At 51.2% G+C, this 27,469-nt stretch overlaps 1 protein-coding gene and 1 pseudogene across 1 annotated transcript; one reads left to right on the forward strand and one right to left on the reverse strand.

Annotated features, from left to right (window-relative positions):
- The first annotated feature begins 2,660 nt into the window (after positions 1-2,660).
- Positions 2,661-24,936, forward strand: Ube2g2 (ubiquitin conjugating enzyme E2 G2). The gene is made up of 6 exons (XM_032888678.1): positions 2,661-2,780; positions 10,959-10,994; positions 11,086-11,131; positions 20,478-20,596; positions 22,515-22,655; positions 23,473-24,936. Exons 1-6 carry the CDS (start codon positions 2,738-2,740, stop codon positions 23,583-23,585), a joined length of 498 nt encoding a protein of 165 aa, XP_032744569.1. The 5' UTR covers positions 2,661-2,737; the 3' UTR covers positions 23,586-24,936.
- On the reverse strand, positions 14,693-18,134 carry LOC116887145 (annotated as a pseudogene).
- Positions 24,937-27,469: the final 2,533 nt, after the last annotated feature.

Raw genomic sequence — 27,469 nt, forward strand, 5'->3', positions numbered from 1 at the left:
GAAGACCACTCTGATACTCTGTAGCCAATTAGAAGTCTTTATTCCATCCAGCCGGGACCATGCTTAGGTATTTGGGATTCAAGACTAAAGAGCACTGGTTCGAAGGGTTCTATCAGTATCAAAATTACAGTTCTAAAGTAGCAGCAAAGGTAATGTTAAGGTTGGGGGTCACCATAGCACAAGGAACTGTGTTAAAGGGTCTCGGCACTAGGAAGGTTGAGAACCGCTGGTTTAGAGTGTGGAGTAAGGTGTCTTTAAAGACAAAACCCACATCCTGATAACTCAGCAGTTTGCAGGGAGAGGTTTTGTGCAAGCAAGCAATTTAAAAGCAGTCCGCTGGAGGAGGTTCTGCACAAGGTTTTACAGAAGCTAAATTACCTAGGCACCTTGACCTCAGGTTCCTAGAATAGAGTTGAGTGACTGTCCCTGGGGCTTCCCATCAAGGAGACCAGATTCTAGTTAAACCTAATATGGCCTCAGCAAGAATCCAAGATGGAGGAAACTGCACGGTGTTGCCCTGTCACAGGGTGTGACGTGAAATGGTTGCCAGCCGAGTTTCTGATGTGCTCCCTGTTCACCTCTGGGATAAAGCTTCGTGAGCAGTCTTGACTGCCTGCATTTCTTGGCATTCTGGTCTTCCGGATTCCCACCAGAATGGTCCTCTTAGCCCTGCTCACAGCATTCCAGGGCTAGTCTAGCTCACAGCTCTGAACCTGTTTTCCACTTTTCTTTTTTTTTTTTTTTTTTTTTTTTTAAAACTAGCTCCAGCTGGGGCTAGAGAGATGACTCAGCGGTTAAGAGCACTGTCTGCTCTTCCAGAGGTCCTGAGTTCAAGTCCCAGCAACCACATGGTGGCTCACAACCATCTGTAATGGGATCCATTGCCCTCTTCTGCTGTGTCTGAAGACAGAGACAGTGTACTCATATAAAATAAATAAAAATTAAAAAAACAACAAAACAGGGGTTGGGGATTTAGCTCAGTGGTAGAGAGCTTGCCCAGCAAGTGCAAGGCCCTGGGTTCGGTCCCCAGCTCCGGAAAAAAAGAAAAAAAAAAAAAAAAAAAAACCAAACAACCAGCTCTGAAGAACTGTACCTCGTGGTCAGGTTTGTCACCGCAATGGCCTCAGTTCATGGCACTATTTTACTCTTGTTTTCTTGCGGCTGGGATCAATACCTGACAAGAAATAAGTTAATTTTCTCTCAGGGTTTGGGTGGACACAGTCTGTCCTGGCGGGCAGGTGGCCCCAAGGCGGCAGCAGGGTGTGACCGCTGTTTCCTCACACACCTTAACTGAAGAGGAAGCAGAGAGAGAGAGAGAGAAATGGAAGCCAAGCCGATCCTAATCCCAAAACTCACCCCCATCCCCAAGTGACCCACTTGCTCCAGCGAGGCCTCATCCGGTAAAGGTTCCACTGTGACCAGTGTTCATGCATATGGGCGCGTCTCACATTCAGACTGACCCAGGGGATCGGGGCTGCCACATCATTTGGATGCCTTAGAATGGCGTGTGCTTCTCCTACAGCAGGAGGCCTCCTTTTGTCCTGTGGGTGGGGCATGGGGAGGGTTATGCTTGTGTGATTTTCACCCTACATGTAATTGGAGTACCATCCTAATACTCTTTTTAAAAACGACAAATGAGATGAACCTAATGCCACAAATCTTTGAGTTCAGTGCATGTCCCAGCAGGAACTTTCCCTTTGTCCGGAAGTACCTAGTCCTGGGAGCCCCTTTGTTCCCAGAGCCCTGCCCAGAGCTGTATCCCTCATGTCCACTCAGGGAAAGCAGTTGTGCATCCAAGAAGATACCAAGCATCTATCTGGTCTCTTCCTATGAGGAGGAAGTTCATCTTCCTAGGCAGAGTCTGACATTTTTTGGCCAGAGAGGGTGGGATATGGCCCGGGACCTTTCCTCTGTGAAACCAAGGTACTTTCTCTTGCCAAAAGTGCCATCTTGGAGCTGGAGAGATGGCTCAGTGGTTAAGAGCACTGACTGCTCTTCCAGAGGTCCTGAGTTCAATTCCCAGCAACCACATGGTGGCTCACAACCATCTGTAATGGGATCAGATGCCCTCTTCTGGTGTGTCTGAAGACAGCTACAGTGTACTCATATAAATAAAATAAATATTTTTTGTTTTTAAAAAAAGTGCCATCTTCTCAAACCACCTCTGTCTCAAAAGCCGGATGTAGTGGCACAAGTCTTCAATCCCAGTACTTGGGAGACAGGAAGGTAGGCAGGTGGGGAATCTCTGTGAGTTCGAATCCAGCCTAGGCTACATAATGAGTTTTAGGACACCCAGGGCTACATAGTGGGTGGAGTGGGGCGATAGTGGTGGCCTCAAGATTCACGATCTACACAGCCAATCATGAGGAGCGCGCCATGCGTAAGGAAATGTCTCATTCGGGAACAATCCATAATGGGCCATTCATTAGCTCCCGCAGGATTTTTCAAGACTAAAGAAGGTAGAGCCGCGGCGTAGGAAGGCTCCAATTCTGAGGATGAGGCCGGCCGACAAGGTTCTAGGACCCCGAGCTCCGTCGGCCTGGGCCGTGACACCGCGAGCGCAGGGCGAACCCCCAGCGAGCCTCTGTCTGGCACACCCCGGCGCGCCACGTCACCCGCGCGCGTCCCGGATACACTTGAGGCTGCAGGCCACGACCCGGAAGCGGCAGCGGGCGTCGGAGCGGGCGGGCGGGACCGGCGCGGATGTGGCGAGGCTGCTGAACGCAGGTTCCGCGGTATGGCGGGGACGGCGTTGAAGAGGCTGATGGCCGAATATAAGCGTGAGTCAGGCGGCGCCGTGATCCTGTCCTCTTCCCCGAAGCCGCCCGCGGCGTGGCCGGGCATGGCTCGGTGCGATGCGGTGCGGTGTGGTGCGGGCGTGTTCGCTGGAGCCCGGGTGCAGAGAGAAGGCTGGGCTGTCACTGTCACCTACGCGCCCCGGCCGGCTTCAGCGGGGCAGGCCCTGGGCGCAGAAGCTGGCCCGACCAGCGCCGCCATGGCCCTGCGACCCGGGCCTGGTGTCTGAGCCGGTGTGCGCATCGCCCTCCCGACAGTTGATGCTGCGGGGCGAGTGCCCGGTAATCCCTGTAAGGTGATCGTGAGGTCGAGGAGAGTTGGGGAGAAAGTTAAAAGTAAACAAAATAACAACTCGAGCCTCTGGCCACGCTGCAGGTGCGAGTTGCTGGGGCAAAGTTTCTCAGACACGGGCTCCGGACCGGTTCCCTGAACCCGGATCTGTGTTTCTGTTTTACTTTTTCAGACCTGTTTCTAGATTGAGAAACATCATCCCCCTTTATCTAAAAGAAGAGGGAACAGTAGTTAGGCTCCGGGACAGGAGTTTAAGTTCTGGCCGCTTCTGTTTAAGGGCATTCACATTAAGAGAAAATTTTATCCCCCACAAGAGTCTCAACTGTTAAGGTCAGACAAAGCTTATTGTCACTTAGTTTGAAGGGTATTGCCACCTAGTTTGAAGTTAGGTCATGAATCATCGCAGTGAGAGAGAAAGAGAAAGAATTTGGTTAAAGAGGGAACCCTAAAATAGGAAGAAGGCTCCCCTGGCGAGGAACTCGGGGTTCACAGAGAAGAGGGCTCCACCTGCTGTGGCTGCTTGGAAGAGGAAAAAAGGGCAGGGAGCTAAGGGTGGCCCCAGGCTGACAGCTAGCCTGGGACCAGTGTTAGAGCCATATGGAACTAAGTTGTGCCAGCTACTTGAATGGACTTGGGTTGCAGCCCTGAGACACCCAGCTGTCCTGGCTGGGCCCAGGCCCACTGACACATGGAAACCATGAGGTCATCAATGGATATTGTTTAAGCTTGTGGCAACAGCGACAGGAAATTCATCCAGCAGCTCTAAGCAGGAGGAGTAAGGACGGTTTTTTTCCGTGTCCTTGTAATTCATTAAAAGTCCCACTGAGTGTTTTTCTTCTCTTATGCTGTAAAAGGTTTGTCCTCCGTATTTAAGACCGTGTACTCTAGTGTTAGGTCGATTCAATAGGAACGTCCAAGGCTGGACTAGAGCGTAGGCAGATTTGGGTAGGTGCTCTTACCTGAATGTACTGTAGGTTTAGAGGTGTAATGACCTTGGGTGTGGTTCATTTGTCTAGCTGACAAATTTTATTACTTTGCGTTTGAGTGTTTTGATGACACACAGAAAAGTGTGCCATATGTGTGCCTAGTGCCAGTGGATGTCAGAAGATGACATCAGATCCCCTGGGACTGGAGTTACAGCTGGCCGTGAGTCTCTGTGTAGGTGCTGGACTGGAACCCAGATCTTCTGTGAGAGCAACAGTCTCTGAGTCACCTCCTCGGCCCTGCTGTTTCTCAGCCTCCCTGTTTTTACAGGCAGTTGAAAGAACAGATGGGAAACGATTCGCCTGTGATCGGATCACAAAAAGAGCGGAGCGAAGACCTTAGGCTGCTCCTAAGATCGCTCTCTCATATAAGTGCGGGATCCCGTGTGTGCAGAGGCGGATATTGGCTGTCCCAGTCTGCCACTCGCTCTCCGCCCTCTCCCCTTGACACCGGCCTGTCACTGAACCCGGAGCTCATCAGTTCAGCTAGAATGGCCAGCCAGTTGGCCCCAGACATCTTCCTGTTTCCACCCTTGCCTCCAACTCCGGGGCTCCAGGCACCCATGGTAATAAAGCCTGCCTCTTTTTCAGACCGGGGCCAGCACTCGAACTTAGTGCCTCTGCAAGAGCAGTGTGTGCTCTTGTGTTCTTGTCACATGTTCCCACAGCTTTTCTTGTGACTGTGATAGGCACAGGGGACAGTGGGCCAGGGCTGCTGTAACGTCATCACCTCCCACACAGCTTACCGTAACAGAAGCCGTCTCTTGGTTTGGAGGTAGAATTAGAAACCCACTTGTGGCCTGGGCTGTGACCCGTGGCAGGGTGGGCTCTTGGGGAAGGTCCTTCCTGCCTCTCATCTCCAGAGTGCTGGCACTTTGGGTTACTTAGCTGTGTTGGTGTAACGCCTACCTCTCCTGGACAGTCCTGTGGCCATCTTTGCCTGGGTGTTGTTGGCATTCAGATTTTCCACTTGAAAAGTCAACAGTCGCTGGCTTAGGGCCCGGTCTCGTCAGTGTGTTCTGTATCTAATTCTGTACCTCTGCTGAGACTCCGTTTCCAGACGGTGTCCCAGTTCCCAATTTAGGGTAGACTGGAGATTGTTTTAAAATCACAGTTGTTTTTGTGTATTTGTGTGTGGGCAGGCGAGTGCCACTGTGGGTGTGCAAAAGTCAGGACAACTGGCACGAACGAGTCGGTTCTCCCTTTCCTCTGTGTGGATGTGGGAATCTCGAGCTCAGCTTGTCAGAATTGGCAGGAAGTGTCTCTCCCCACGGAGGCAGCACATCTGAGTGGGGACACGAACCAGAGTAAACCTAAGGCCAGACACAAAAGACGTGGAAAGGCTGGGGCCTCTAGATTCCCTTTAAGAATCTGCTCCCAGTGCCTCCTCTCTTGTTCCCTGGCCATGCCTGCTGCTCCTTGCTGCATTGCACCTTTTCATAAGCAGGCATTCAGACATGCAGTGGGATTCCCAAAGCCGTGAGCCAAAACTTTCCTCTCTGTAAGGTGACTGTCTCAGGTACTTTGTTACAGTAATGGCCCGGAGAGTGCCGCGGTTTCCATGAGGCCCTGCTTGTAGAGCAGAGCATGACAGTGACCCAGAGTCCTCTTCTTCCCAGCACCACCAGAGTTACCAACACACCGAGTTCCTGTTCTTTTCCTTTCTTTATTGCCGGTCTATCTCTGGACAGTGTGGTTTTCTTTTGTTTGTCTTAATAGAAATTATACAGTATATGTTTTTTGTTTGCTTTGCCCTGGAACCTCTTGTCCAGCCTCATGTCTCAGTTCCCTTTCTCTCGAAGCCCGTGACTGACTGCAGTTCCCTCTCCTGGCTGAGTGGATTTCTTTTTATGAATAAACCAGACCCCATCTGCTCTGCTGCTGGTAGACACTGAAGTTATTTGCAGTTTGATTCTTGCAGTTGTGAAAATCTCATGGTGCACATGTGCGGGTTTACAGTGGAAGCATGTTTCAGACCCATGCCACATTTGAGTGACCAGCGAGCTTTACCAGATATGCTAAACTCTTTATGGCTGTGGCTTTTCTGGTGCGTGCCATGGTCCACCACAGCTTCGGATTTCCACTTCTACATTAGGCTTTTGGGTCTTCACCTTGTCTGGTAGGTGTTAGATGGTATCCTGTGGCTCGAACTATGTGTCAGTGATTACGAGTGAGGTGGCAGCATCCTTTCACGTATGCAAAAGGCTAGCTCTGCCTTTTCTGTCTGTCTCTGGCAGGCTTTGCACAGGGCTGACTTTCTTGCTGGACTGTAGGGTCCTGTATGTTCGAGTGTGTCACGTCCACAGTGTGAATAGCATCTTCAGAATGCCCTGCCCTGGGACCCCTCTGTCCCCTCCTCCAGCCTCTGCATTCAGCACGGTTGCTCTGGACTTGTCTGTGCTGCAGTGTCCCCTTACCCTTACAGCAGCAAGTGATGAAATAGAACTTCTGGGCAGTTACAACTGTTGGGTAAAAGGCCTGGCAGGGCTCGGCAGGGTGGAGTGAGATTTCACTATAGTTCTCTCAATCGCCCTTTACAATGGACCAGTTGTTTACTTGGGAATTTCCACTGATATTTGATTATCCTTAGATCTCTGTTGACCCTGAATAGTCACAGACTAGGGAGCAGTGGCTGTGTTCCTTTTCTTTTCTGTTTTCTTTTTAAATTCTTTTGTTTTGCTTTAATTTGTTTTTTTTTTTTAAGATTTGTTTATTTTATGAGTACACTGCAGCTGTCTTCAGACACACCAGAAGAGGGCATCGAATCCCATTACAAACGGTTGTGGGAATTGAACTCAGGACCTCTGGAAGAGCAGTCAGGGCTCTTAACCGCTGAGCCATCTCTCCAGCTCTTCTTTTCTTTTGAAAGGTTTTAGTTTTATTCTATGCGTATGGTCTTTTGCCTATGCATATGTCTGTGTACCAAGCACATGCCTGGTGTCTGCAGAAGCCAGAGGAGGGAGTCGGATCTCCTGGAACTGAAGTTGTGAGTGCTGGGAACTGAACCTGGGTCCTCTGGAAGATCATCTCCCCAGAGCAGCGTCCTTTTTTTTTTTCTTTTTCTTTTTTTTCGGAGCTGGGGACCGAACCCAGGGCCTTGCGCTTGTTAGGCAAGAGCTCTACCACTGAGCTAAATCTCCAACCCAAGCAGCGTCCTTTTTAATGTAGAGTCAGCTCATTGCATGGTCAGGCTGCACTGTTTAAACATTTGCTTCCTGATGATCTCTGGGATGTTGCCAACTTTTGGCTATGACAACAAGATCTGCTGTGAACATTGTGTGCTTTTCTCTGTGAATCACTTTCAAAATGCCTGGTCAGTGTAAAGGACCCGCCCACTTGTTCAGTGTAAAAGGACCCGTCCAGTTGTTGGGTGTATTTCTGTGCAGTCTCACCAACACGCTGTCTCACCACTCTGCCCCTTCCATTCTGTTTGTTTTTCTTTTTCTTTCCCCATTGTTTGTTTTTGCAGGGTTTCTCCATGTAGTCCTGGCTGACCTGGAACTCACCCTGTAGACCCTGCTGACCGGAGGCCTCAGAGGGGACTTAGGCAGGTGGCATTAGGACCTGACCTGATGACCGTACTTGAAGTGTGGTTTCTTCTTCGCCTGGTTGTCTCCTCAGCATGTCCAGGAGCTTCCTGTGCAGTGTGGAGAGCATGCTGGTGTGAGCCGGATTTCCCTGGTCTCCCACTATAGGGCTTCGGTATTTTCTCAGCTTCTTGGAGGAGTAACCCCTGCAGCTATCTTGTTTTTACCAGGCAAGGCCTCTAGACATGGAACCACCGAGTTCGAGAAGAACTTATATTTTGTTCACACAGTGCCTAATTAAGCAGCTTTTAAGAAAAATAGTTTTTAAAAAAGATCACCACTTTCAGGGAATGGCTTTTGAAAGCTTCTGATATGGTTAGTAATTATTTCTCCTTTGGAACTTGTGTTTATTACTGAACATGGAGCTGTGGTTTTGCGTGTGCTTACCTGTGCACGTTGTCCTGAAGCCTCCCTGCCGCTGACTCTGTTCGTTTCTGACCAGCAGGGGTCACTGCTGGATAGCAAAGTGGGTGGGATGGCGCTGGCTGCGCACAGCCTGGGTCTCCATTGCCGTTCTGGGGACTCCCACAAAGGGACTCCCACAAAGCACACAGCTCTGCTACCTTTTGCCCTAGGCGCCCTTTGTTCACCGCATTGGGCCTCCTTCTCATCCCCACATTTCAGCAGTGCAGAACCTCTGCCTCCTGTGTTAAGTCTTACAATCAGGGGAAGCTGGACTAGACTCAGATGACTGCGTACACAGCTTGGCAAGCTGCCTCTGTTCTCTGTCCCTGCGAGGAGGTTCAGAGGGACACTGTAGAGCCCACTGTGTAGCCAGCCTGTGCCCAAAGCCTCCATAGTACTTGGTGTCCGCCGCCTGCCTCCTTGAAGTACGCACGCACGCACGCATCTGACTGCTGGTGCTCCTGATCTTTTCTCTCTGTCTGGCTTTCTTCAGATCTCCCCGACGCTCTCATTCACTTAAAAATCACATTGTTATTTTCTGAGTGTTTACCTGCATGTATTAAAGTACACACCTGAGTACAGTGCCCACAGAGGCCAGAAAAGGGTGTCAAATCCCCTGAAACTGTGAGCTGCCACATGGGTGCTGGGAGCCAGTCCTGGGCCCCTCCCTGTAAGAGCAGTGAATTCTCTTAACCACTGAGCCGGCTCTCCAGCCCCTCGTCCACTCCTCCCCCCACTATTTTTTTTTTCTTTTCTTTTTTTGGGAGCTGGGGACCGAACCCAGGGCCTTGCCAGGGCCTTGCGCTTGCTAGGTAAGCGCTCTACCACTGAGCTAAATCCCCAGCCCCACTATTTTTTACTTAGACTAATTATGGAGTGTGCTGGGGGTGTGGAAGTCCCCATGCCATGCAGTCACAGTGAGAACCAGTCCTTGTTTCCATTCTGTGCAGACATAGGCCGTCACTTAGCTACAGTGGTCCCCTGCTGAATCTTTCCATAGTCACGCCCTCTGTCGTGTGTCTTTCAACCTACCCCTCTTCCTTTTTTGGGGTGGTGGCTGGAGGCCCCCAACACTATCTGTCATTGTTTTCCTTTGCAGGTTTCCTGCCCAGCATAGCCCTCACAGCCCGTGGTGATGGACTGCTTACCTTTATGAGAACAAAGCTGAGTGCACACCAGAGTCGGCATGGATGAACAGGTTCATGCTGTGGGACCTCGAGTCCCTTCCAGGCTCTGCTGTAGTTCCCGTGCTGAATGCGTCCACGGCAGGATGTGCTGTCGATATTGAACGTTCCTCTCCTCCTCCTCACCGCCTCCCCTTCTTCCACGTCGCTGTTAGGCATACTGTACTGCAGGGGCAGCAGGGCGGGCAGTGATAAGTGCTCCCTGCCCTGATGCTCTTCAGAGTAGAACTAAGGTTTTTTCTGTGAAATCAAAGACAAGTTCGCTCATCCCAGATGCTCCTGTTAGAGCATCCACGTCTCTCCGTCCACGTGTTCTCTAAGACTTCCACTGTGCCCGACTCATGCTCTGACTGCACGAGTGTGGAAACTAGTTCAGGGTGGATGGATGTTGACCTCAGCAGCTTGGACCAGCTCCCATGTCTTTCGGTTTCTTTGGATGGTCTGTTTCCGACCTCTGAGTCTGGTCCTTTGCCGTACTCTTACCTGGAGAGAGTTATTAATGCTTTGGTTTTCCAGAGACTGTCGTTTGGCTCTGTAGGTCTTTTGCGTCCTTGGCGGAGTGCACTCTGCCCTTTTTCTCACTGCGTTCCGACTTGTCCTAATGTGGCTGCTCCTTCTTCCAGGCGCCATTTTTCCAAATGAGTCCACAGGCTGCATTCATCTGTTGGTCATTACCACCGCACTATTCAACATGAGTAACTTTATTAGGCAGAAATGTTCACTTGGGCACAGTGCTGTGCGCACATACATTTCTCAACTGGGAGGACCAGAGGGTAGCTGCAAGTTTGAGGCCAGCCGGGGACACAGTGAGTTCCGGGCCAGTCTGGGTTTTACATAGTGACACTCAGGTTTGTTTGTTGTTCTTGTTGTTGTTATTGTTGTTCTTGTCGTCGTCTTCATATTTTTGGATTTCAGTACAAGAGCAGGGTCTGTGGGAAGGCAGTGGTCGGCCCCCATTGTGGTAACTGTGGTTTGAGTGCAGGATCGTACGTGAGGGTGTGATCGCACCTGGAGCAGGAAACCAGAGAGCAGCTACCCGCTTCTGTAACAACTGGTGTCACTCACCCAGTGTCACACTCCCTCATGTCCCCCCTCTTACAAAGGCCGTGTTCTTCCCCACCCCGCTTCTGCTACCCTGCTTTCAACCCTTGATTCCTAGGCACGTACCCTAGACCAGAACACAGCGTAGGAGAAATTCATGACGCCAAGCATTGGCTTGCCACCTGGAGCAGCGGTGCCGCTGTAGTGGGCTCTTCTGCCGTGGTCTGAGCCTCTGCAGGGTGGTGGTGCAGTCGGTCGCTGACCTAGAGAGCCTTGATCTGATGACGTCAGACTCCCTGCAACCTGAGCTTGGCCTGTCCTTTTGCTCTGTCACATTCAGAGAGGTTTGCGCCAACTCGTAAAATGTTAGGAAATGCCATTTAATTAGAAAATACTCCATTTTAGAAGTGTGAGCATTTGTCAGAGGAGCTGACAGGAACACTTTGGGGAGGCAATCTGCCTCCTTTGTTTCCACTTCTTACTGGTGCACAGAGCTGCTTGGAGCCAACTCGGTTTCAAGCCTGGGCACTCATTTGGGGACTAAGAGGTACCCTCTTGGAAGAAGCATCCCCTGTAATCTGTAGTTTATATGATTCACAGAAGTGCTTTGCTAAGTGACAACATAACACACATTCTGTTTGGTAATGACTGTGTTCTTTTTACCTTTATAGAATTAACCCTGAATCCTCCAGAAGGAATTGTGGCAGGTAAGGGGCTTGGGTAATTTCATTATGGTTTTCTTCCAATTGCCAAAGCTGTCTTCTAATTAAGATGTGGTATTTTTTTTTCCCCTTGCAGGCCCCATGAATGAAGAGAATTTTTTTGAATGGGAGGCATTGATCATGTAAGTTAATTGTGAATTACATTTTTTCCCACGCCTTACTGGAAACTAGATGTACGAATCTCTAAGTGTTGCACTCTGAACTGTTGACTGGGCTCAGGTGGGCCTTGGAGCTTTCAGCTGTCCTGGGTCGAAGCCAGGTGAACATGGATACAAAGGAGATGGGAGATGGTAGCATTTCCTAGACCCAATAAAAAGTTAGTTGTGAATATTAGCTCTACGTAGTTTCAAAATAGTAATTTTTAAAAATTTTGTATTTTGTTTTTTAGTTTTTCTTTTTTTTTTTAAAGATTTATTCATTTATTATATATAAGTACACCATAGCTGTCTTCAGACACACCAGAAGAGGGCATCGGATCTCTTTACAGATGGCTGTGAGCCACCATGTGGTTGCTGGGAATTGAACTCAGGACCTCTGGAAGAGCAGTCAGTGCTCTTAACCACTGAGCCATCTCTTCAGCCCCGTTTTTTGTTTTTCAAGACAGGGTTTCTCTGTGTAGCTTTGTCTCCTGGAATTCCCTCTGCAGATCAGGCTGGCCTTGAACCTGCTTCTGCCTCCCAAGTGCTAGGATTAAAGGTGTGCACCACCAGCACCCAGCCTAGATGGTGACTTCAGTCTGCAGTGCTCTCAGCTCTCAGGAAGAAGCAGTGCCTTACTCCTCACCCCGTGCTGTCCTGGACAACACAGTGAGCGTTTCTGTGTTCCCGGCTGTGGGGTTTCTCCCCACCAGAGCGGCTGCCAGTGTGCTCTGATCCAGTGCAGTCATGACACTGTCTACCTGGAGAGTGGCCCGCCCCAGAGCTTTCTGTCCCTATGACTGCCTCTCTTCAGGCTCATGTCTGGGTGTCTGGAACTTCTGATGGGCTAGCAGTTGGGGTTCATGTGACTCCATCATTGGCAGTTCCCTGAGCACCTTACTCACATCTACAGTTTCTCTTAGAGTACTTTTGGGTTGCTTTTTGAAGTATCTGTGTGAGTATGTGTGCTTTGCCCACACGTGTGTCTATGTACCATATGTGTGCCTGGGGCCTGTGAAGGTTGAAAAGGGGGATCGGAGTCTCTGGAACTGGAGTTATAGACAGTTCCAGTGAGCTGCCTGGTGTGGGTGCAGGTGAGCACACGGACCTGCAGGAGCAGCGTCACGCCTGAAGAGCCAGCCCCTCCCTCCTCTGCTTCTCATTTCCTGATGCCTGCTCTGCCTCGCAGGCCCTTGGTCCTAGTGAGCATGCGGCTCCTAGCCCCAGTCTAGATCTGTGACATTTATTTACAGTCATGTTACTTGGAGATAGAAACAGTGGGACCCCGAGTCTGGAGTGTCCTCTGGTCCAGACTCAGCCTGTTTAACTTGCTTCTTTCTTAACTTCCTAGATGAGAAGAAAATAAAGTTAGGTTAGCCCTGGGAAACTGCACTTGGTAATCGATTCCTTGTTAGAGAATACAAATTTCAATTAGCTCTAGTATTCGGGTTGGAATTTATTGATCTGGAGGGCAGGGTAAGGAAAGAGGCTTGGCTACAGGACCGTGAGCTCTAAGCAAGGCAGCGTTTGTTTGTGTCTGTGCTCACAGCACATTGCTGCTGTCCCGCCCCGCCCCTGCATGCCCAGAACCTTGTACATGCTGTCCGAACACTGCCACACCTATGCCCAAGCTCTTTGTAATTTTGAGACAGGGTTTTGCTAAGTTCATAAAGCTGGTCTTGAACTCACTCCTGTGGCTAGGAGTGCCTTGAACTTTTGATCCATTTTTCTCAGCTTGCTGACTTGCTGGTATTACAGGCCTGGCACGTTTGTTCCTAAAGACCTAGGTTGGCCTAGGAGAAGTACTGGGGATTTCTGCCTGTGAGTGTTAGGTCGTGCATGGAAGCTGAGTGGAGTAAGGAGCTTGATTGTTGTCACAGCCGCCTGTCCACGACCTGGAGAAAGCACAGCAGGCCTCGCTCGTCTCAGCCCTTGCTGCCTGCCGGCTCACAGTCCTTCCAGGTTGTCCGGAGTCTGTGTGAAATGTGGTAGAGTTGTGCGTGTGTCCTTGAGGAAGATGTCCCAAGTTCAAGAGCTTGGAGAATAGAAGAGTTGGCTGGTGTAATGGTCCACGCCTTCAATGCCAGCACTGGAGAGGCAATGGGGGCCTGAGGGTGAGGCCAGCCTGGTGGTCTTAGTGAGTTCCAGGACAGCCAGGGCTGTATGAGAGACAGTTAATTAACCAAACATCCAAATAACGAACTCTCCCCAGAGAATGTGATAATATTCTGTAGATTTATTTCAATTTAGGAATCCTTTCTGGAACCTGATGATTCCTAGATCACACTGGTGAAGCCAGACAAGAGGAATGATTCTGTTGCCTTTCTGTGGGCTGATAGAGGCCTGCAGCCCTGGCTGCCCCAGGCCAGGTCATTGCTGTGGGCCTGGCAGACAGGTGGAGCTGCGTTTACTTTTCTCTCACTCACTTTACAGTGCTGGGATCAAACTCTGGGCCTCAGCCATGCCCCCAGGCCTTGTTGGCTTTTAAAGAAGCAGATGATCATGTGTGTGTGTGAACTGAAGCATGTGCTCATGTGATCGTGCGTGTGAACTGATGTGTGGCCTGTGTTTCATCTGCCATGTCCTGTGTCAACACAGACCCACCTGTGCTCGCTCGCAGCCATCAGAGCGGCACGCCTGCCTAGGAGCAGCGCTTGTAGGGAGGCCTGCAGAGGTCGGGGCACCCGATGAGTCTGATATTTGGAAGGGCTTGGCTTCTATGTGTCGTAGCAGATGGATTTAGAAGCTTATTAAAGAACAGCTGAGCTCTCTAGGACAGACTTTAAAAGTGCATTGTTAAAAGCCTGTTGGGCTAACTATTACTAATTTTATATAAACAGTATAAAGTTAAACAAATATTTTGAAAACCTGTCTTAAAAAGTAATTAGAACTGATTTTTTGGGAGAGCACGTTTGTGTTTGAATAAGGCTTTTGCGTTAGTGTGGAAATCCCCTGCTTCAAGATCTAGTGACTCTGTGGGTTTTGGTCCTGTTCCAGGCCCTTCACAAACAAGAGGCCGTTTACAAATGTTCTTAGAACATCTATCAAGGAATTAACTGTCCTCCCGTGGGTTTGTCTCACCCTGCTGTTTTGGCAGAGAGCTGGCTGGGCTTTTATTCTTTGGAGAGTGGGGGCCTCTCCTCCCTCAGATTCTCGCTGGTTTCTAGGGCCTCCTGTGTCCCTGGTGTTTTTGGACACCATGGAAAGCCTGGTACTTACTCCTGGCTTTGCCACCGCCTCCTGCATGGCCTGTCACTGTCGATCTGTGCTGGCCGAGCACTGAGGGCAGGCTTTGATGCCTGGGTCCTCGTGTGTAGATAGAGGCTTGTCACTGGTTGTGTCGTGTTTTCATCATGGTGACAAATGCCAGAGACAACATCGTATTGTTTATGAGAGCCTGTGTGAAATGAAGCTGCTTCCTCACAGTGGCCAGGAAGCAGGAAGGGAGGAGAGGACGAGGCAGGGACAAGACACATCCTTCAGAGGACCCCGACACCCCCAGGACCTGTGTCCTCCAGCCTGGTCAGCTGTGAGCTCATGCTCACTTCACCCAGTGACCAAGCCAGAGCCCTGGTAACCGCGCCAGATGGGACCACAGGAGTGCTTGGGGGACACCTCAGGTTCCCGGGAGCTGGTGTTGCAGATGGTCGTGAGCTGCCCACGTAGGCTCTTGGAACTGAGCTGGGTCCTGCAAGAACAGCAAATGCTCCTATCACCGGGCTACCCGTTAGCTGCTTTAGCCGCTTCCCTCTGCGGCCGGGCTTTAGTGTCATATATCACCTAGGCCTAGGGTAGAGGCTCTTTGACACTTTCTTTATAAGCTCGATAACTGTTAGTTACCTGTCCCTTGCTCTGATAAATACCCTGACAAAAGCAAGTTAGGAGAGGAAGGGTGACAGGCCATGGCTGCACAGGCCTTTGCCTTCAATCCCAGCACCGGGGAGGCAGAGGCCAGCCTGTCATAGAGCAGGTTCCAGGGCAGCAGAGAGAGAGGGGATTGTTTTCGACTCACAGTTTGAGGGCATAGTTCATTATGGTAGCAGGTCATAGCAGCAGGAGTGTGAGAAGGTGTCACACATAGTCACAGTCTGGAAGCAGAGGGGTGAGTGCTTGTGGGAAGTGTTCTGTCTCCATGTATGTAGGTGGACTGCATGTGCTTCAGTGGAGGCCAGGGGAAGTGGTTTTCTTGGGACTGGAGTTAGATGGTGGTGAGTCACGGATGCTGGGACTCAAACCTGGGCCCTGGAAGGGCAGCGAGTGCTCTAAACCACTGAGCATCTCTCTGGCCCTGGTGTGGCAGGTAGGGTGGGTCCTGCCATTTCAGTTAACCTGATCCAGATCAACCCTCCCAAGCAGACCCAGAGGCTTACCTTCTAGATAGTTTCAGTTTTGTCAGGTTGACGGTGAGTGCTAACTTCATCCTGGATCCTTTTCAGTTAGTTCGTATGGAGTGAGGTGTAGGAGGGGGTCAGCCTTCACTCTTTGCCTGTGGCTGTCCACATGCCTCAGAGCCTTTGTTGAATTTCCCCCCTGAGGAAGTAACCTTGGCTTCTTTGTCAGAAGTCAGCATAGGTCATGATGCCGGGCCTTAGTTTTGGACGCCCTAGGTCACTGCTCTCTGCCCGTGCTTACGGCACGCACCTCACCGTCTGGTTGTTGTAGCTCTGGCCTTGTCCTTTCTGTCAGACCTCAGGCCGTCCAGGTGCCATGAATTTCCAGTCACATGACGTATCCTGCAGTGTTCCCGTTGGCGTGGAATCATCAGATGGGTTGGTAGGATGTCGCTGCTTGAATGACACTGGAAGGGTAGGTGTGTGTTCGTTCAGGTTGCAGAATCTCAGCCTTGACAACTTCCTTCCCATCACTCCGTGCACCACGGTACAGTCTAAAGCTGCACACAGGAAAGCCTGCAGAGCCGCAGTGCTCAGTCTGCGGGGAAGGACACAGAATGGAGGAGGCGTTTGCCTTCTTGCTGACATTTGTCTGTTTGAATACATTACTGCATGAGTAAGGTTAGCATTTATGTTAGACAAGTGAACGCTATGTTATTCTGTTTGAACCTACTGAAGTTCTTAGAGTTGACGCAGACTTAGTGCCTTTCAAATACTGCAGGTGTGTTTAAGATTTTTTTTAGCAATATCTCTATCACAAAAACATTAGGATGTGGCTGTAACTCCATTGGATAGAGTTGACTGAAATTACATTGGAACAAACCCTGTTTTTTGAATACCACAGAGGAAGCAGGGTGTCCCTCTCCATCCAAATTGCTGGGACAGCAATGGTGCACGTGGCCCCCTTTTCTAGTCACAGCTTCCTACGGAGGTGTCCTGTTGCTAATATGGTGTTACACCCTGGGAACAGACAAGTTTCTGATGCCCCCTGCTGCCTGCCAGCCAGTCCCATCAGCCTGGCATGTGGTCTGCTCTGCTGCATGCATCCCCTTGTCACATGTTCTGGGCCCTGGTGAGGTAGGAACCTGGGGGTTAAGAGGCAGGGGTCAAACAGCCTGCAGCACCAGGAGGCTGCTCTGAGCCTCTGCCTTCCAGGCACGGGTCACCCTGCAGCATCTAAAAGTGAAAGGCAGGCTCTGGCTAGAGTTCCTTGTCTACAAGTGTGCCCCTGGTATGATCTGAGGCAGATCTGGAGGACAGGCTGAGTCAGGCAATGAGCTGGGTCAGGAGTAACGTGACAGTAGGGTCATTGTCTTCCACACGTGTTTCTCTCACAAGAAGCCAGTGCCGCCCTTAAGGAGGCACCCATGGGTTCTCTGATGCTGTGCTGGGAGTGAGGTAGCCGGAGTTTGCAGTCCCGGATGAAGTTGTTCGTAGGCACCGGAGATTGGTACGTGCTTCGGGAGTTTGATTTCCTTTCTTGTCTGGGGTGAGGATCCTCACTCCCAGACGCAGGGAGTGAGATTTGTTAAAAGCTCTACTGGGCCGTTTCTCTGTTCTGGGGCAGGAATCTTCTTTGTGGCATTTCCTCCCCTTGGCAGGCGTGTCCCTGCATAGTTTGCCACCTGCATACCTGTTCAGGTGGCAGGCATGCTGGAAAGGAGAAAGAAGCCCCAGTTTAAACCAGTAGTAAGCCTGAGTGTTCGCAAACAGCTTTGCTATTTAAGATGTGGGCGCACTTGAGGAAATGTTGGGTCATGCTTCTGATGCTATGAACAATTCAGTAGACTTTTTTTTTAATTTTAAAGAAAGCCCTATTATGAGAAACAAAGACCTGTTATCAAAGCATTGAGCAGACACCACGGAGCTCATTCCAAGGACACAACCCATTTTTTCTCACTCTAGACTCAGAGGTGCCAGGCATAACAAGGCCCTACAAAGTGTCTTCTCTGTCTCAGTTTGTGTCTGCGTCTGTCTCTCTTTCTCCTTTCGAGACATGATTTTCTTATTATGTACTCCTAGCTGGCCTGGAATTCTCCATGTAGACCAGGCTGGACCTAAACTCACAGAGGTCTGCTTGCCTCTGCCTTGCAATTGCTGGGCCTAATAGTGTGCACCACCATGCCTGGCTGGCCAGGTTCCTTCCAGGATGGTATCTTTGTTTATTCAATGCAGATTTAGGGACTGCATTGTGCATCCCACCCCTTGCCTCAATAGTTAACTAGCAGCAGGACCCTTGACCAGTTTTGTTTTGAGTGTCATAAAAGTTTATTTAACAAAAAGTCTCATATGAACATGTCCGTGGCCCAACTCTCTCTCACTATTAGAGAGGCCCTGGGGGTGGTGTGGACCCCTCTGTTGTTCAGCCATTGTTCAGACCTTTGCAAGGCTTCTGGTGTGATGAGGCTGTTTCCTCTGTGACCGCCAGCCTGATGTCACTCTGCTGTCCACTAGTTACCGTCTCCACACACTCACCAATCCCAGATTCCTATAGGGATCAAAGCCCAGAGCATTCCTTGTGCACGTCTGCCACCATTTAGCTCCAGTGATAGCTCCTTGTCCGTACACTTCTTCAGTTTGGGGTGGGCTTTGCTCATGGTGACTCGTCAGTGGGCCCGGCACAACAGTGAGGAGTAAGCCCCCTGGGACCTCTTAATGCAGAAGGACTGGAGTGCTCGGAGGTGACAGTTACCCAGCCTTGGTGCTAGACTGACAGAGGAGGGGAAGCTTAGGACCATCCAGGCCCATGTAGCATGAGAGAGGAAAACCAGCTGGACCACACCTGTGAGGGCGGCCATGCTGCTGCTTCCCAGGGCATCCTCTGCCCTGGCCTGGTGCCAGGGCCCCGGGGGACTGTCAGGCCGTGTGTCATCCCTCCAAGCAGGAGAGCTAGTCACTGTTGTTTTTGAAGTAGCACAGGATCGCTTTGCAGAGCCAAGGCTTGTCGCTGAGAAAAGCTTAGCCTAACAAGACACTGCATTGTTCTTTCGAAGCCCTGGGTGTGACTGCAAGCGAAATTAAAGCTTTTTAAAATTCTGTCTTTCTCTCTTTCTTAATCATGGCAATAAATGGCACAGCTAGTATTTTACAGATCTGCATATCACTGATCTCAAATAACTTTATAAAACTTTAAGCAGATTGGTGCTGCTGTTTTTTTATGGAGATGTTTCGTGTGTGTGTGTGTGTGTGTGTGTGTGTGTGTACATGTACATATGTGTATGTGCACAGTGCATGTATGTAGAGGCATTGGCCTCAGGACGCTGTCTAGATAGATTTTTAGGACAGGGTGTCTCACTGGCCTGGGGCTTGCTGATGTGGTGAGGCTGGTTGACCAGTAAGCCAGAGATTCCTCCTGGCTCCCCCTCTCCAGTGTCTGGGTCAGCGTCGAGTACTGCCACCCTGCCTGTGTACACGGGACCCAGGTCTGTCTCGTGCTTGTACAGCAAGCATTTCACAGACTCAGCTGTTTACCTCAACCCCATTGCTCCCCCAACCCCCGAGTTATCTTTTATTATTTTTTCAAATGTATCTGTGCATCCGTATCGATGTGTGTGCATGTGTGTCATAAGTGCAAGTGTCCACAGACGCCAGAGGAGTTGGATCCTCCTGAAGCTGGAGTCCGTGCGATCGCAAGCTCCCCAGTGTAGCTCCCCAGTATAGCTCCCCAGTGTAGCTCCCCAGTGTAGCCCCCCAGTGTAGCCCCCCAGTGTAGCTCCCCAGGGTAGTGCTGAGACTCAGACTCCAGTCCCCTGACAGAGCGGTGGGTTCTTAACAGCTCCCATCCAAGCTCACCTGGGCTTCTGGTTTTTGATTTTGTTTTGTTTTGGGATAAGATCTTGTGTAGACCAGGTTGCTGTAGCCATTAGGCTTCACTAAGTTTGTATTTGAAAGTCTTTACTAGTCAGTGAAGATAGCTTTTGAATCAATGTCTTCTATTTCCCCTCCGTGGAGTACTCCAGTTCTCTGTGAAGCCATGGGTCTAACATGGATCCTGTCTGGAGATCCTGTGGAGAGGTCTTTCTGTCTGAGACCTGCTTAAACAGGGAAACAGCTCCTTATTCTTTTTAAACATATATTTTAATTTTGAATGTTTTTTCTATGCTGTTTAAGCTGGTCTCCAACTTGGAATCCTCCTGTGTCTGTCTCCAGAGTGTGGGTGTTAGTCAAGTGTGCCACCCTGCCGGCTTGGCTGCTGGTGCGGGGCCTGGCTCTCTCCTCAGACGGTGAATAGTGCCAGGTTTGTTTTTCCTGCTGTGCTGGCTATTCCAAGATGGCCTCACCTGTGCCAGCGCAGGATGCTTACAGCCAGCAGCACTTCTGCCTTACTGACTTTACGTAGTGGGCAGTGGGTCACATTAGTAAGGTCTGGAAGGGAGGGTGGCTCTCTGGCAGCATCCCGCCCACTCCTATTCCCCTGCCTTCAGGTCTCAGTTGGCATCCCTGTCTCTAGGACTTGAGCAGGATTTCCGTGGCTTGGTCCATTTCCTTTATTCACGTACTAGGAGACGGCTGGTGCAGATTGGAGTCTTGGGGCCTGGTAGGGTTGCCGTGACCTTAGGCTGCTGCGCACTGAGCGGGGGCTGAGGGTCACATGTGTGCCCTGCGTGTTCCCTAGTCCTCCTCTGTGAGCACAGAGACTCTTCTTGGTTACAGTCTGCCAAAATTCACACCAAATTCACACCTCGAATCCTCACAGTCACCCCCGCACGACCTGCCGTGTGCCTGAGTTTCTCCATGGTGCAGTTCCTGTGCGAAGCTCTGCGGCTGAGCTTCCGGCTGTGTTTGTGCCTCAGGCTGAAGTGGACCGACATGGACTCTCCAGGGAGAGAAAGCAGCAGTCCTTTAGATTTCCCACGAGCCAGTTTAGGCCGTGATAGTATCCCTCTCCCACGTCTGAGTCATGGCTGGCGTCGCAAATGTGTCTCTTTCCTGATTTGCAGGGGCCCTGAAGACACTTGCTTTGAGTTTGGTGTTTTTCCCGCCATCCTGAGTTTCCCACTTGACTACCCTTTGAGCCCTCCGAAAATGAGATTCACCTGTGAGATGTTCCATCCCAACAGTAAGTGTGTCTGACTGCGGTTGACAGGGCAGCAGTGCCTCACAGCTCTACAGTGGCTCTCCGCTCTAACTGTGACAGATGAGTGATGGTGTGAGCACCAGAGTGCCACGTTGAAGGACAGCTTAATGTAAAGGGGAAAATGTGTGACCTCAGCACTGGCTGTTTGGCCCAGCCGTCCTGTGTTAATGGGTTCACTGGAACTTTCAGGCCTTGAGTGCTTTGTGTCCTTCCTTGGCCTTTGTCACCATGTCATTTTAATGGTGGAAAATTGGAATTGGGCTGGAGAGATGGCTCAGTGGTTTAGAGCACTTGCTGCTCTTGCAGAGGACCCAGATTTGGTTCCCAGCACCCAGCATTGCTCACAACTGAGGCTCCAGGAATCTGGCACCTCTGCTAGCCTCTCTGGAGCCAGGCTGTTGTGCAGTACACAGACAAATACACAGCATACTGTGTAGTCATGTAATACACAGATGTATACACAGCATACTGTGTAGTCATGTAGTACACAGATGTATACACCGCATACTGTGTAGTTGTGCACATGAAAAGTTGGGAGCCAGCCTAGCAGACCTACAGCAGAGTAGAGGGCTGCTGTAGTTAGCCTGGACGTGGACACTGAGGACATGGTAGAAATCGCTAGAGGCTCGGTTCCTGTCACTCAGGCTTGCGGGGAACACATCCGCTGTGTAGGCTGGGAAGTAGGGGAGTACTCTCTGGTACTCTGAGTTCCATCTCTGCCTGCAAGGGGCCATAACACTGTCAGTGACTGTGCCTGACTGGGAGTAGGGGTTTCTTCCTTCCTTTACTAGTAGGTTTTATACATGGAGGCTTTATATATTACTCAGGATGACCTCGAACTCCTGATCTTCCTGTCTCTGTCTCCCAAGTGCTGAATTCCATGCACGTGTGTTCATGCCAGACTTAGATAAGAGAAATGGACAGTGTGTTGTATTTTGAATGATGGCATTAGGATAGTGTTCCTTCTTGTAAACGTTTTTCATTGCCATAATAATCCTGATCTTCTGCCTGTGGAGCTAAATTCAAGTAGGGTATTCTATTTTGTAAAAATAAAGCATTCACTTATTAGACACCAGGGTTCTTTTTCAATTTTATTTTATGTGTACAGGTGCTTTGCCTGCATGTCTGTCTGTGTAACAGACAGAGGCCAGACAACTGAGTCAGATCCCCTGGAATCGGACTTATGGATGATTCTGAGCCATCATGTAGGTGTGGGAATTGAACTCTGATTCTCTGGAAGAGCGGGCAACACTTAACTTCCAAGCTGCCTCTCCGGCCCAAATGGACGTTTTTGTATTTTGTAAAAGTTAATTTTGGGAGGGGAACTGGTATCTCCCAAGATTAACCTTCACTTTTTAAAATAACTGTATGTGTGATTCTTTTTTTCCTGTTCATACATTTGTGCTGCCCATGTATCTTGGCACATTTCAATAAAATTGTTTGGAAAATTAAAAAAAAAAAAAAAGTTAATTTTGAACCTGGTCTGGTGCTAAGTCCTCCCCCCCTTTTCTCAGGACTTGAGGGGTTTCGCTGCCTCGCCTCTGCTCTAGCTACCTGGACGTAGACTTTGCTGCTGGTGGCTCTGCAGCCCCGTGCAGTATCTTGAACTCTGGGAACTTGAGTTTGGAATATTCGTCCACACATCTTTCATTTCCTCCTTTAGGTGGTAATGCTCAATGTAACAAGGTAGAATCCAGTTGTGACTGCTCAGTGCTAGACAGACCTGGTCCCAGGCTCCCTTGTCAATGACCACAGGACCTGATCAGTCCACGACAGGTCTGGTCTGCTGCTAGCAGCCCGGGATCCGTGCCAGCAGGAAACTCCTGTTTCAGCTGTGCAAACAGCCGGGCCTGTGTCTGTGGAGCTTCCCCGCACAGTGACACGTCTCTGACTTTTGCAGTCTACCCCGACGGGAGAGTATGTATCTCCATCCTGCATGCCCCAGGGGATGACCCCATGGGCTATGAGAGCAGTGCCGAGCGGTGGAGCCCAGTGCAGAGTGTGGAGAAGATCCTGCTTTCGGTGGTGAGCATGCTGGCAGGTGAGGCTTTCCCAAGCGTGAGCAGACGCAGGAGTATAGATGTGTAAGACGGGCCAGTAGAGTCTCAGGTTGTTGGCTACAGTTTGCTAGTCTCTCACTGTGACTTATTGGGGCCACTGAGAGTCACAGAGCAGGGGTATAAAGCTCAGTGTAACATGCCCAGTGTGAGATCTCTTCAGGAGCTTACAAACCAACCACAGTAACTGGCCAGGATGGCGAACCTGGCCTGCAGAAGCTCGGTCTTTAACCACTTGAGTTGGGACACTAAGAGTTGACAAAGGAGGAGGAGGCGTTTGGGACTTGAATCAGCTGACCAGGGCCAGGACCCCTGGTCCTGAGCCTCGTGGGCAGCCTGGGAGTTGCCTTGGATGCCACTCCTCAGTTGTGCCTTAGAAGGACCATCATGTGGAGCTGGCGGGTGCTGGGATTGGGATAGGAGCGTTCGATGCTCGGACACTGGGACACTCCTGGCTAAGAGAATGGGTGAGTTCAGAGGTGCTGGGGATGCAGGCCCGCCGAGCCCTCCGTTGATGTGTGAGGACTTGTATAGCTGACCTGAGCATGGCTGCAGTGTCTGGGGAGGTACAGAAGGAGCAGGATTCAGACAAGAGAAGTTTGGGGTGTATGGGGAAAAGGGGGTTCCTGTCCCCTAAGGGGCTGCCCCAGGTTGCTGGTGGGGAGGGGCCGGCCTAGCCTCCCTTGCTTAGGCAGAAGGCCCTGGTTGGTGTTGGAAGTCCACTCTCCTACCCACAGGGACCCTTGATGAAACGGGGGCCAGGCCATTCACCATGTCATTCACAGCCCCCTTTCTTCTCAGAGCCCAACGATGAGAGTGGAGCAAACGTAGACGCTTCCAAGATGTGGCGGGACGACCGTGAGCAGTTCTACAAGATCGCCAAGCAGATCGTACAGAAGTCTCTGGGGCTCTGAGGCTACAGCCGTGTGCACACTGAGCAGTCCAGCGCTGTCCTGAAGACCACGTGGCGACATGCTGCCATGCCAACACCAACACAGGCAGCTGCAGAGCCTCGGCCCCCTTGTTTCTTCCTTTCCACCCCAGACAGGCAGCTCCCCTGAGATCATGACTGGGATAATGACAGCTACTGCACTGCAAAAGACTCCTCCTGCTGCGCCTCAGGGAGGGTCCAGGCTGTCCTCACTACCTCTCCCAGCCATGGGTCCTCAACTCTGCTCCTTCTGAGGACATGGGGCCTTGGAAGAAGCAGTGCAGGCCTGTTGTCCCTGCCTCTCAGCTCCCAGGTGTCCCAGGTGTCCCAGGAAGCACTGTGAGCTTCCTCTGACACTTTGCACTTAGAAGCCTAGGTTGCCTTTGGTATGGTGACAGAGGCTTGCTGTGTGCATCACGGATGTCACCGTAGCCCCTTCCGGGGGACGCTTTGTAAGTGGGTTCATGAGGAGAGGGGACATGGGTCAGCAAGCCTGCTGCTTTTTCTGGCCCCATCCCTGTCTGAGTTCCTGGTGCACACTAGAGCCGGCGGGACTGCCAGAGCCTTAGTGTGGGTCTCACCCGGGGCGCACCAGGGTTAGCTCTGGGGCCAAATTGCTCCTCGCGGTCAGGGTTGGAAGGGAATCTGCCACTAGGTGCTCAGCAGGGCCCTCTGGGCTGGACGGGCTGGGAAGCTGCTGTGGTACTGGCCGGGTGGAGGGCGGCTGACGGCAGGACAGACCCCACAGCAATAACGGACGTGGAGTGTGAGCGGATGCTCGGCCTTTTCTGAACAGGTTCCATTTAAACACGAGTTCTATTTTTAAATGCAGCTTATCTGGGGTGTGCAGCAGATCTCACTGCGCACTGTCTGCTTCTGTCCCGTGCCCACATGTCAGTGGCCAGCGTGCATGTCCCATGGTGTCAAGAGTTCCCAGCTATGGGGCTCCAGGCAGGCACCTGTGGGGACCTGTGCTTTCCTTCTCCCAGGGGAGTCGGTCTATTTGAAAGGCAAGAGTCTGGTGTTGGTAGGTGCAGGAAGAGGGGATTGTACCGAAATAGTATTGTAGGCCACTGAGATGAAGCCCTCTCTGTGAGAAGCGGTCTGTGTGGGGAGATGCCCACGCAGAGCGGCCACAGGGCATGTTGCCATCCTCAGCCCTCCCTGGCAAGCAAGCGGGGGAGGAAGAGAGGAGAGGCGGTCTCTTTACAAAACAAAGTATTTTTATTCATTTGTATTTATTAAATGAAAAAAAAAAAAAAAAGAATTCTCTGGTGTCCCTCTTCTGAGGTGGACTTTAAATGCTGTTAAATAAAATTGTGTACCTGTCCTCACCGGGTTGTGTGGTGCTCACTTGGGGAACCTGAGCTGTGGTCAGGGCTGGGCGGAGCTTGCCTGGGTTTCTCTGGGTGCTCTCCTGAGTTTCCTAAGGTGGGTACAGGCAGGCTCTACGATGCTCTGCCTCGGCTCGCACAGCTTATTCTCACCCAGCCATCTCCACAGGCTCTCACTGTGTAGCCCTGGCTGGCCCGGGACTCACTATGTAGACCAGGCTGAATGTGAGCTGGATCTTCCTGCCTCTGCTTCAGATACTGATGTCAAAGGCGTGTGTCACCTTTGAAAGCTGCAGGCATCGTTGAACCTGCCTCAAAAGCAAGGGATTTGATGAGCCCTCGTTCTCCAGCAGACCCTGCTCTTCTGGTTCCTGGACAGCGCTGTTGTGGGTAGAGGCTTGCACCCTTTCTGACTGGGGTAGCTCCCAACCACTGATGGAGCCTGGCTTTGGCTCCAGGTGCCATTCCCTAGGTGGTTGGGGTGTCCCTAGTCCCTACACACCCCATAACTCCCAGTGACTTCAGTTATTTCTACTCAGTTCTCGGGTAAGGGCACCACCGGCAGCCAGGCCTTGTTCCAGATTGATACCCGTGGAGGAGTGAGTGCTTATTGTGACTTGGTTAGAACATGAGACAAATAGAGCCTACTCACACACAGGGCATGGCTGGCCTACGGATGCGAGTACCCACCAATCAGAGGCCTTGGAGGCTGCCTAGAAGGGCTGAGGGTTCTGTTCTGGAAACCTTGTCCTGTAGGGACAATGGGGTGGGGGTGGGGCGGGGGGTGTAACATGAATTATGGTTGGAATGAAGTGGTCTGGTGGCCTAGACTCTTCCTTCTCTTCCTTCTCTTTCTTTTCTTTCTTTTTCTTTTCCTTCCTTCCTTCCTTCCTTCCTTCCTTCCTTCCTTCCTTCCTTCCTTTCTTTCTTTTCTTTTTCTTTTAAAGAAGGACAGCCCTCTATGCTGGCAGGATCGCAGCCCCTGTCTGATGGTGTGGTTTTAGGTTTGGTTCTGGCTGAGTGGTATAGGGCCAGAGGTACCCGAAGACGGTGACCCACACTGGGGAGGGTTCACGCAGTGTGGGCCTCCTTACAGAGGCAGGAACCTAGAGAGCCACCGGCCCAGACCACTGTTGTCTTATGCTGGCTATGCGTTCGTGTCAGCAGGGACCAGCGTATGTTAAGAGGAAGGAAAGCCTGCAGGTTTACCCCGTTTGACACAAGCTCTATATTGAGCACTAAGGAAATGTGTCCCCTTTTGAAGGTCATGTCTTACTCCTTTGTTCATTTCCCACATGCTTGGCACTTAACGATGCTACCCAGGCTGCTCCTACCCAGGCCAGCTGCTTCTGTGTTGTTCACACTGCATGATCCTTCCCTTGTTCCCCACACAGAGCAGTCCCCACTGCTCCTACTAGGCCCCTGAGCCCAGCCTCAGCACCTTCTGTCCCCACCTGCTGTTGGCAAAGGTTGGCCTCCCATGCGTCTGCAATGGAGGCCACCAGCTTCTGCTACCTCCCTTCTGTTTCTAGGAATTCGAGGCTGCCCCCTCCCTCCTAGCAGCCTGGGGAAGGCTGTTCTTCGGAGGGTCTGATGCTTGATTCTGGGACCTTTCTCTTCCCGTCGGGTCCTGTTTTCCCAGCTAACTGTCACCGGGTAGAAAAGGGCCTGCTCACCTGTCCACCTCATTCCTGCCTCCTCATCTTGGTGGCCATGATGCCTTCTGCTGTGGATCATCAGGTTTCCCACTCTGTGAACTGTGGAAATAGATGTGGCACGTGGGTCATTGATTCAGGAACAGAGTTGGGGTAAAGACTAAAACAGGAGGACCCTGGGGTTCTGCTGTGGGCCCTCACTCCTATCCTTTAGCTTCCTTAGCCTCTAGCTGGGAGCTTTGCGCTGCGTGGATAGCCACTGAGCAATGGCTGATAGGTCTACCTGGCTACCGAAGGGGTGTCCAAGAGTGGCGAGGGTACAGTCCTCATCTCTGCTCAGGCTCCGTGACAGTGGGAGGTGGAGGAGTGTCACCATCTGAGGGCCAGGGTCCCTGGAAAGGGAGCATCCCTGTTAGAGGGTAGGAGGGACGATGGCCGCAACCAGACAGGTGGGGGATGGGCCTGCTGTGTCTGACTACTGACATGCCCGACAAGCTGGCACACTCCAAGCAAAGGGTGGTACAGACGTGGTATTGGGTGGCCCTAGCCTCCACTGCTCAGTTTGCACTGGGTTCAGGCAAGGCAGGTTGTAGAGGGGGCCTGCCTGAAGCTCGAAGCCCCTCTGAGGTGGCTAAGTAAGGACAGTGGTTTGGGGCCTGTGTCCCTATTGCAGGACACCACAGATTTGGACACTTTCAGACAGTCCCACAACCACTTGCTCGGATGGGAGAGCACGCGGGACTTGCTTATGGTCACAAGGAGGGCTTCAGAGAAGAGAAGGGCACCTTGTGCTCTGCCTCTGATGGGTACAGGCCAAGGGATGGTCTCTTGTTGGGGTCCCCTGCTTTTCAGTTAGCTACCCCATGCTGCTGGCCCAG

Source organism: Rattus rattus, chromosome 18 (genome assembly GCF_011064425.1).
Source record: "Rattus rattus isolate New Zealand chromosome 18, Rrattus_CSIRO_v1, whole genome shotgun sequence".
In the NCBI taxonomy this organism is placed as follows: Eukaryota; Metazoa; Chordata; class Mammalia; order Rodentia; family Muridae; genus Rattus; species Rattus rattus.

Bases quoted from the DNA above. Each gene is read 5' to 3' on its own strand.
- Ube2g2 (XM_032888678.1), top strand. From the start codon at position 2,738: ATGGCGGGGACGGCGTTGAAGAGGCTGATGGCCGAATATAAGC. The intron at 10,995-11,085 runs GTAAGGGGCTTG...TTCCCCTTGCAG, and splicing joins TCCAGAAGGAATTGTGGCAG to GCCCCATGAATGAAGAGAAT. The intron at 11,132-20,477 runs GTAAGTTAATTG...CCTGATTTGCAG, and splicing joins GAATGGGAGGCATTGATCAT to GGGCCCTGAAGACACTTGCT.